The sequence below is a fragment of the Haliotis rufescens genome, unplaced genomic scaffold, assembly GCF_023055435.1.
Source record: "Haliotis rufescens isolate VD_foot unplaced genomic scaffold, xgHalRufe1.0.p SCAF_2, whole genome shotgun sequence".
NCBI lineage: Eukaryota > Metazoa > Mollusca > Gastropoda > Lepetellida > Haliotidae > Haliotis > Haliotis rufescens.
In genome coordinates this window covers 28,615,651-28,626,975 of record NW_025963890.1, presented here as the reverse complement: position 1 = coordinate 28,626,975, position 11,325 = coordinate 28,615,651, and the positions used below count along the sequence as shown (strand labels likewise).

General features: G+C 36.9%; 1 protein-coding gene across 1 annotated transcript in view; it reads left to right on the top strand.

Annotated features, from left to right (window-relative positions):
- Positions 1–469: 469 nt before the first annotated feature.
- LOC124110919 (IQ motif and ankyrin repeat domain-containing protein 1-like) overlaps positions 470–11,325 on the top strand; it is a 354,922-nt gene continuing 344,066 nt past the window's right edge. The window contains exon 1 of the mRNA XM_046470397.2: positions 470–691. Within this exon, the coding sequence (XP_046326353.1) occupies positions 601–691 (91 nt within the window). The 5' untranslated portion in view covers positions 470–600. The remainder of the gene's footprint in view (positions 692–11,325) is intronic.

Sequence of the window (11,325 nt, the reverse complement as noted above, 5' to 3'; positions counted from 1 at the left end):
GAGAAAAAGAAGAAAAGTTTGACATATCTTCATTTAATACAATCAACTTTGTTTGGAAACAAATTTTATAAAAAGACACACAAACTTGACATGAATGTTCCTGGAAGAATGGCCTCATATGTTTACTTTCAAACTTCGAATCTGAAAGCAAACACAGGATTTGTAACTGCCTGTACAGAAAAGGCACTTGCATGATTTATTCAATGTCAATTTCGTTTCCGTTTACCAATGCAACATTTTAATGTTCGGGCTACGATATCCGCCATTATGGATTGGTCACTTCGCTTTCAGCATGCTATCGGCTTGTTTAAATCAGAGACTCTCAGATAGCGTATTTTAGTCGCTGTTTATCATTATATATAATAAAATAATATTTATGAAAACGTTGCGAGATATAACGAAGGGCTAACGAAGGGCTATAGGCATGCACACCTGCATGTAACCACTTTCAACCAATCAGGATCAGTTGACATCGTATCGCTAAGTGCGCGTCTGAAATGTTGTGACCATGGCGTCTTGAAGTGAGCAAGATTCAGTTAAGTTTTGACAAAGATGGAGATATGAACATATACTATTATTGACACGAGCCCACAACTAACGATGCCACCCAAAAAGACTTTCCAGACTAAAGCTGCTACAACAAAAACAGCAAACAAGGGAAATACAACTAAGAAAGTATCAACAGGGCCAGGTACGGTTAGGATATCAGAGTATGCAACCCAAATGTAGCTCCAGATGCTTATTATATATATATATATATATATATATATATATATATTTATATCAGCAGTGCCATCTTTTAACTGTTCGAAAATAGGGTATTTCAGGATATATATATCCTGACGGACCCTACTTTCGAACAGTAAAGGGGCACTAATCTCTGGCTTCTTCACGGCTGTCTAATACTGGTCGCTGGCGCTTCCTAGCTGCCGTGAGTCTATTTGCTCGCAAACGCAACTGAGCGTGACAAGAGATTGGGCTACCGTCTGTAAAGAAAGCGTAAATAAACTTGGAGGCTATATTTGTTTTATGAATTTTTGAACACCGATTGGTTACCCGCGATCTATGAAGATTTCGACAAAGCGTGCATGTTAATTAATTTCTTCAGCCTAAACAAACAGACAAAAAGAACGGCGGAAGCTCATTCACTTGATGCTCAGTTAAAGGGGCACTGATCTAACGCAATTCCCCGGGACTGGTTGTTGCCTTTGTTATTGTTTTTTCCCCGTGAGTACCCGGATGATAAAGCAGAAATCTAGACTAGTTCGCGACCTGTGCTGCGCCATTCGTAAGCGCATTTGTCACTTTTATTGATAGTATAAGGGCGTATGGTCACATTGATCAACAAAATGACTTACAGTTTTTGAAATAATAAGGAAAAGTAGTTATCTTTGAGGGTAGCATCGGTAATGGTGACGAAGTTTTGATAAGTCACTTGCTTGGTAATTTTGCGATTTTCGTTTACACTATTTTTACTTGCAACATAAAGTAAATATTTCACCTGAGCATTGCTTTTTTTATAGTGTGTATATTATTTTACTGTCAAAATGTGCAACATATTTATTAAACGTCTAAATATTCAGTTATTTTACAAATTGACTGAAAAACATTTCCATCTGTATTATTATGATAACGAATTCCAAGCATTTTGATGTTTAATGTCATCACCAAGAGACTGAAAATGTTACGTTGAAAAGTACATTTCTATGTTGTTTGGCTTCTAATCCTACATAATAATCTGTTGTGATGTTTGTAGGCCCTTTTGATAGTCTTAATCAATCTGGACAGATTTTTTTAGTCAAAATGACTGACTGACTGATATAGAAGATTCAACGTGCGCTTTCCGACTGTAGCGTATTTCGCACACGGCCCTGGCCGGACCATTTAGTGTATTCCAAAAAGGGTGAAAGTGGTGTGTACAACCCAAGAGGGGGCTTTTAGGGGTTGCTTGTATTGAATTTTTGGAATTTTTAAATTTGGAATAAAGGACTGAAATATTTACACATTTTATATATTGCCTGAGAGAATTACATTTTACAAATTGACGGTAATATATACACGCTTACAAAGGAAAAGACCTGTGAAAACAACGTCTATCGCGCATTGAAGAATTTCCAAACCAAGACGTAGAGAAACAAGAACGAATTATCGGTTCAAATGAAGGAAAACAAAATGCAAATACCATAATTACAACCTACCAAATTTATGTGTATAAATTTTAGGCAGCTTCCTTGTTCGAGGAATGTACCTGTGAATATCCACACAAAGGAACAATATCCCACTCGTCTGCAGCTGTACAAAGAAACTTATTCGATGTCACATGCCTCTGTAACAATCAAATATTTTAAAAGATATATATCGTTTCGGGATATTATAACCCGTGTTCGTTTCTCAACTGATCACTTGGATTGTTTCAGGTGTTTCACATAGGTGTCAAGTCTCAAGGGTCGGCTGAGAAAGCCCACGTGACAACTATTTTCATAACGTCCACGGTTCCTAAAACATCCATTGAGTGATAGATAACAATGATCAATCAATCAACGTATTATCAGTTAACCCTTTGAACAAAGTATGTTGTTTTTACATGGGCACTTCACGCCATGATATGAGTGTATTCCCTTTGTTTTAGTAAACCTAGACATGTAAACACTCACTTTTGACATATCCACTGTGCAAGATAACAGTGATTAATCAATCAACGTATTTTCTGTTAATCCTTTGATGACTAGGAACGATCCGTTGATATACAAAAAAAAGTAAATCAACTGATCATTCATCTCTTGCTGGGCTGCCATGTGCATATTACATAACACACATTTCACCTCACTTCAAACCTGGATTTAGATTGAATAATTACCCCAGACACAATAAATGCCAAATGGGAACCTTTGTCAGGTAATCTAAGTGATGCTACCACTAATTGTACCTGTAATAAATTCATTAACTGAGCATCAAGTGAATGACGACAAATACACAAGTGTAGGGGTTATACGAGAAAACGTGGATGACAAGGGAGTAGTAATCGTATTATTGACGCAATCCGAAATCCGAAAATGCTTTCACTGCATGGATACTTTTTTTAGTATTAAACTATAACCATCTGGGGTATTTCCAAATGACGACATCCGATGAGCTCCGCCGTTCTTTTTGTCTGTTTGTTTGGGCTGAAGAAATTAATTAACATGCGCCCTTTGTCGAAATCTTTATAGATCACAGTTAACCAATCAGTGTTTATGCAAAAATGCGTAAAACAAATATTGCCTCCAGCCTCCAAGTTTATTTAACTGTCCTTGCAGACGGTAGCCCAGTCTCTGGTCACGCTCAGTTGCGTTGCGTATCATCCAGGTACTCACGGGGGAAAAAACAATAACAAAGGCAACAACCAGTCCGGGGAATTGCGTTAGATCAGTGCCCCTTTAATGAATTTATTACAGGTGTAATTCCTAGCCATCAAAGGATTAACAGAAAATACGTTGATTGATTAATCACTGTTATTTTGCACAGTGGATATGTCAAAAGTAAGTGTTTACATGGGTAGGTTTACTAAAGCAAAGGGAATACGCTCATGACATGGCGAAAGATGCTGATGTAAAAACAACATACTTTGTTCAAAGGGTTAACCGATAATACGTTGATTGATTGCTCATTGTTATCTAAACTCAATGGATCTTTTTAAAGAACCGTGGACATTATGAAAATAGTTGTCACACTGGTTTTCTCAGCTGACCTTTGAGACACCTATGTGAAACGCCTGAAGCAAATTAAGTGATCAGTTGAGAAACGAACACGGGTTATAATATCCCGAAAAAATATAATATATTTTAAAATATTTGATTGTTACAGAGACATGTGACATCGAATAAGTCTATTTGTACAGCTGCATATTGTTCCTTTATGTGGATATTCACTGATACATTCCTCGAACAAGGAAGCTGCCTATTATTAAACATATAAATTTGATAGGTTGTAATTATGATGTTTGCATTTTGTTTTCCTTCATTTGCTGTAGAATTGAATAGATTCATTCTTGTCCCTCTACGTCTTGGTTTGGAAGTTCTTCGATGCGCGATAGACGTTGTTTTCACATGTCTTTTCCTTTGTAAGCGTGTATATATTATAGTAAATTTGTAAAATATGATTCTCTCTGGCAATTTATAAAATGTCAAAATATTTCAGTCATTTTGACTGAATAATCTGTACATTTATTTAACAAATTGACTGAAGTGAGTGAGTGAGTATGGTTTTATGCCGCTTTTAGCAATATTCCAGCAATATCACGGCGGGGGACACCAGAAATGGGCTTCACACATTGTACCCATGTCGGGAATCAAACCCTGGTCTTCGGCATGGCGAATGAACGCTGTAACTACCAGGCTACCTGACCACCTCTAGATATACTAAAAATGATTTAGACGGTCAAAAGGGCTTAAAAACGCCACAATAAATTAAGTATGCTAGGATTAGAAGCCAAACAATATAGAAATGAACTTTTAATCCGAACATTTTCAGTCTCTTGGTGATGATATTAACCCTAAAAATGTTTGGAATTCATTATCATAATACAGATGGACATATTTTTCTGTCAGTTTGAAAAATAATTGAATATTTAGGCTTTTAATAAATTTCCTAAGTCAAAATTTTGCACATTTGACTGTAAAAATATAAAGATGATTAAATAAGCAATGCTCAGGTGGAATATTTACTTTGTGTTGAGTAAAAATTGTGTAAACAAAAATTGCACAATTACCAAGCAAGTGACTTATCAAAACTTTGTCACCATTGCAGATGCTACCCACAAAGATAACTACTTTTCCTTATTATTTCAAAAACTGTAAGTCATTTTGTTGATCAATGTGACCATACGCCCTTATACTATCAATAAAAGTGACAAATGCGCTTACGAATGGCGCAGCACAGGTCGCGAACTAGTCTAGATTTCTGCTTTATCATCCTGGTACTCACGGGGAAAAAACAATAACAAAGGCAACAACCAGTCCCGGGGAATTGCTTAAGATCAGTGCCCCTTTAACTCTAAAAAAATGTAACTATTATGGTTCTATTCGGATGAACAAAACCTTCCAAATGGCGTGCTGGTTTTCTTGGGGGAATTAGTCATCAAAGAGCCGGAGTCACAGGAGACTAATCACAATTTTATTTACAAGAATAATTAACAATGAACAATTTACAATATCTTAGAATATAGCTGAGGGTGCCACAGAGAGTCGGTACAACCCTCTGGGCTGTGGGAGAGAGGTCTGCTTGGTATGAGCGTCAAACCCCTTCTGCTCAACATTTTGCATCTGTATGTATTTAACAAAACAATAAAAAGGAATATGACTGGTTGATACACGATGGTTAATGAATGGCTAGACAGAGGGGAATACTTAATCCTGATGGACTGGCACTAATCTTGTTGACATATTTACTGGGTGCTTGGAAAGAGATTATGGTATCACTATAGACGAGCTTGTATGGGGGCTAATCCTTAATGAGTCTAAATTGAAGAAATTGCTGAATGTTATTCTAATATAGGTGATGACAGATTTACTTAAATAAAATAGTTCAAAGCAATCTATAAAACTATGTAGACATAACTTTTGTCTTATTGATTAGTATGTCTGGGAGATGGGATCTTGTCACCTTAGGCTAGCATCTATCTAAAAAGCTATAACTGAAACTACTGATATTTTGTATCTGCGTTTTACCTTGATTAATGTATTACGTGCTGACTATAATTATATGAAGTTTTGTATAAATGTTACACAATGATAACTTATAAAAGCCCTTGCTATGGATCTAATTATTATATGAGAACTTAGTATGAATGTTATGTCATGATAACTTCCCCTCCATCTGAAAAAGTTTGGACCCCAAACGTGTAAAGTAAAATAATTATGGCTTAGATGGACAATGTATTAAATTAAACTGGTAGTATAGTAAATAACAAATATTATAGAGTCTTTTTGGTATACAAGAATATTTTTTTAAAGTTCGGCTGTCATCAGGGAATCTGGATGTGGAGCTGGCTTGTCTTGGCACTCTGTACTGGTGGTATTTGGGTGATGTAGGAGGCCTTGAGATAGTTCCACATCCTGGTTTGAGATTTAGGGTAGTGGGCTGTGTCCATTATCCGTTACAGAGGTTTTACATGGAAAACAAAGAAAAGAGAGTTAGCATGTTCAAATAATATGTCGTATATAAAAATTCCTCAGTTCGTATGTAATAAGTACAAAATAAAACAAATAAAGTAAAATTTATATGATGTAAAAATCAGTACATAATTATTTCACAAAAGATGTCACGATCAGGAAGAATGTATTGGCAGCAAATTACACTAAGTATGTCATGGATCAATATTTTGGATACAATCATTAGGTACATCATTTATATACATACATGTGCATGTGCATATAACAAGTGCATTGATTAATTACACTAATAAGGTATACAAATATTAAAGTTTTCGAACTTATGTATATCCCTGACCTTTTTAGAATTATTTGTTAGTGGCTTTCGTTACATTTTGGTTTGCTTTACTTTGATTTGGTTCATCTCAATTCGGCTTGATTCATTTCGATTCGGTTCTTTCCAATTCGGTTTGTTTTGCTTCAATTTGCGGTACAGTTGGCTTTGGTTCAGTTCGGTTCCTTTCGATTCGTGATAACGTTCGGTTTCGTTCGCTTCAATTCGGTACAATTCGGTTCATTTCGCTTCGGGATGGTTGGATTCGCTTCAGTAGTATAAATGATGATGGGGGTTCTGGCTCACTTCCACTGGAGCCAGATTTATATACCTATACTGCTACTACAGATGGATTTTTTTATGTCAAAATGATGATGTGATTCAACGATCGTCATGAATCGTATTAAAAGAAACATCAATATTTTTACTAATGGAAGCATTCGTTTAAATATGATCCAACGATAGGAAGCAATCTATTTTTAATCTCCAACTAGTTCTTTGGTTTTGGCATGGAATAATTGACGCGCTTGTTGTCTCCCTTGTTCTATGAACTTTTTTTTATGGTCTTCACTAATACCACTGGTCTTATGAGAATTGGATTGAATCTCCTGCTTCATTGTGTTGTATTTGGTGAGTTCTGACAGCACTTAACGAAACTCATCCTCAGATATCTTACAATCAGCTAATGCTGTTGAAATATGGTCCTCAATGCTATTCAACTTTGCTTCGGTGAGTATCCGAATATTATCATGTTTTAATGATTTCTTTTTCAACTTATGAGAAATGAATTTTATTGCTATTCCTGCCAGTCCTGAGACTCCGGCCGCTATTTCCATGCCAAGTACGATAGGTGCGGCGATTATAGTTGATAATAAACCAACACTGGCTACACCGAATCCCATGCCAGCTGTTACAAGCGCGGTGTCAACTCCGTCAAGAGCATTCACGGCTCTGCGATACTTTTTATACAATCCAAGTCTAAACTCCCTCTCCTTCTCTATTCGATGTTTTATGTCGCTTATTTGGTGTAATCGAAATCCATCAACAGTATCCCTCTTTTCATCGAGCCCCGGATATAAACTCATAGCGTATATTATTATATCATATAATAGTCTTTAATTGGTCTTACTTCAATGTTTTGAGAGTATACATCAACCTTATTAAATGTATATTATACGGCATGAATATCTTAGTAAGGGAAATGTTGTCACTTTTAATCATTTGGACCCCCTAAAGGGTTGCAATGGGTGATGCTCCCATATAAATAATACTACAACGTTGACGTTGGTGTTTCTTAAGCCATTTAATTGATAGACCTGGTAATATTTCAAAGGCATCTACCGGCGCATCTCCAAACAAGACTTCAATAATAAGCGTAGAAAGATCAAGTATTGCACTCAAGTTATCTTTTATATCATTGAATTCAGTAACAAAATTTAAACTAACATTTTTTACTGCCAGACGACTATATAACATATGACCTGGGTTTCTTGGTAGGGGAGAGACTAACACACTTTTTTGTTTTGATGGGATATAAGCCCCGAGTACGTATCCACTATTCATTATCTTAGTTAATTGATGTCCCTTACCCGTCATCACATATGGTGGGGTAATGACGATATTCAGTAGCCACTCGATTTTTGCTTCGATCATAGTCCATTTATTATCATCATTGTGAGTAAGATTGTACGAAGTGTTTTTATGGAGTCTACTAACGTCGACATCGCTTAAATCTCCTAGATTACCTGTGAATTTAACTTCTTTCCGCTTGTATACATTATCTTGTAAGTGTAAAGCGTATGACTTGCCATCGATACCGGATTTACCGAATCCTTCTGTGTCTCCAAGATCGGAAAGCGCAATTGTATTACATTGTCTAAGGTTATGCGCTCCAGGGCCCAATGAATCAACCATTATTTATAATATGGAGCGTTACACTCAAGTATCCTATATGTACAGGTTGATGTTTTACATCTAATACAGAAATTTTGAGATCTGAAATAATACCCTGCTTTAACTTTTTATATTGTAATGATGAGACAGATTCCGTTCTACCACTATTATATTTTTTATCTTTGACTGGAATAACTCTCAGCAGAGTTGAAGGACTTTCGAGTTGAATATTATCCTTCGTACTGATCTGATCAAGATGGATGCACAACTCATTATAGGGAACTAAATCGGGTCATTTATCTCCATGCTGTGTTTCGTTGGGTAGGATTGTTGTTTTTCCTCTAAAAAATCCAAGTGTATCTGATAAGTATGGGAGAGGATTTACAGCCTTTTCTCCAGCGCTTAAAATCAGCACCCCATTCGACTCATTTTGTGTGAGACTATGTCCAAAAGGTTTAAAAATTTCATCATTGAGTGAGCATACGCTGTAATACCCATCAGATATAGTGCGCCAGTCTATACCCAGTATTAACTCATTATTACCTCTCACATCGCTTATATTGGTCCACCATGGGGAATACGTTACATCGCATAGAGCAACTTCAAGTTGACCGGCCGAGTTATCGATAGTGTGAAGCAGTTGAATAGACTGGCCATTTGTTATTCCTGGGAGTGTGACATACATATTAAATATACAAAGATACTATATCATAACTTAAATATGAAATCAACTTATATTATGAATCAATCGATTTTAGTAAGTGCCTCTGGTACTAATTTATTTGTTGAATTCCCTGATATCTTTGAAAAATACAGGGTCAGGGTAACTAGCGATAAAATGGTGCATGATTGGTTCCACAATCCAATGCAATTTTGGCAGAACCAGTTAAAATTTGCCATATGGTGTGCAACAACAGGATGTGGTGTATCTCTTTATGCCCCAGGATTTGAACTGAATAAGTCTGTTTTATTATTTCACGTGTACTATCAGATTAGACGTATTCTTAAAGAAATTAGTGCTCCATTACCGCAGGATCGAGCATGGAATGCATCAAATAATCCGTACAATAGGTTCGTGTATGAGCGTATTTGTCAGGAATTTAATATTTCTACGAGTAAAGATTGGCATATTAAAGGAGTTAACCACGGTCTAGGTATTCCGTACGCTGGTGCACACTGTTAAAGAAGTCAGCGATGATTTACTGAAAAGAGGTCAGCTTCTTCCAAGCTTTGCTCTCTCGAGTAACAAGTGGAGAGACTATCGTATGAACTTAAAGGGTGGTGTTGCATTCACCGTCCAAAAGGTTGAGCAACCAACTGGAAACGCTTGGAATGAATTTCTGTATGCTAAAACAGAAAATAATTTTACTAACCCAGGAGTTGTAAGAGTTAATGAATCAATAAGAACTTATGTATGAGCAATTCTTGGTGCACAATCGCAAACACAAACAGGAATAATTGGTTTTGGGATGGCACTCGATGCGCAAAAACAGTTTGTCGCAAATGTGGAGGATGCTATTAATTCACCAGTTGACATACCATCTTCTATAAAACGTTATCAAGATGTATTACAGTATGCTCAACCCAAAGTAGACTACGTTTATGCGCCAGGACTATACATGTCTCCAAGTAATATGGAACTTAAGATTGGTCAAGTGATTGGTTATAATAATAAAATTGTTATTGCTACCGATCAACAAAAAACAGACATAAATTCAGATATTAACACTGAATGAATAATGCAAACAAACACAGGCTAAACGAGAATAGTAAAACCACAGACACCACATGTTTCACAGCCATCTACTAACGCACAACCACAAGTGCCACCACATATTGCAGCTAAAAATCAATAACATATCGATTAAAAAACAGCGCTTATAGTGGGCAGAGTCGCGGCTGGTTTACTCGTGAAGTCTTTAGCGGATACGTACAACAGCCCAGCAATTACTACGATCAGTGCCCACAAGTTTTGACTAAGCCAAGTGGTGGTCTTAGCTAATAAATTCAAGAGCCAGGCAACAATACTCCCTATTAAACCTGGATGTGCAGACGTGGCTTTCCCAGCGAGCTTTCCCAGTGCTTCTCCTAATGCTTTTAAATGCTTTTTTATCCACTCTTTTACACCATTTTTATCACTAGGCGAATTGGCACCTCCTCTACCACCACCACCGGTTAACATGAGAGTCAAAGTCAATATAATAAATCCCAATGCGGTTAAAATACTGGCAATGGTTATCCCCTGTCCTCTGAACAATGTTTTAATTTTATTGGCCAGTGTAGTATCATCGTTGAGGACTTGATCGATAGTTTCACGAATTCCACTGATTTGTGAACGAAGTGCCTTTCTATTACTGGAAGCTGCTTCGAGGCGGGCTGATATTTCGTCTTCTAAGTTACGCAATCTTTCTGCAACGCAGTGTCTACTGAATTCATCACCAGCCTGTTCAAGTGTTGTTTTCTCATAAGCTATATGCTTGTCGAGTTCGGATAGCGTGGCTATATTATTGATGAGTTCACCCCGCATTGTTCGCATTGCCTTGTCAAGACCTCGTAATTCCCTAATACTGAACTCCGAGGATGGTACCTGTAACGTGGAATTATGGTAGTAGGTATCCAAGATTTCTCCTAGTCCGTCCGAGGCCAGCTTTGAGCTTTCTTCCAAATCGTCTATCGTACCGAGTTCAGTACGCACAGTCCGAAGTACCTTAGTAGTCTTTGCAGAAAGTTTTTCTCGTGAGTAGTCTACAAAACCTAATGCATTATGAACAATGTTGATGCCGTGTTTACTAGCTATCGTAGACAAGGCTAGGGGCTTACGAGTACGAGAATTCATAAGATCAATATCCGGAGAGCCAAGCAGCCGTAATATTCCTTTACTATCTATCGTAAACTTTGAATAGTCACGACCAATAGGAGTTTCTTTTAAGGCATTGTAACAATCATTTACGGCTGGTTTCAAAAGTTCAT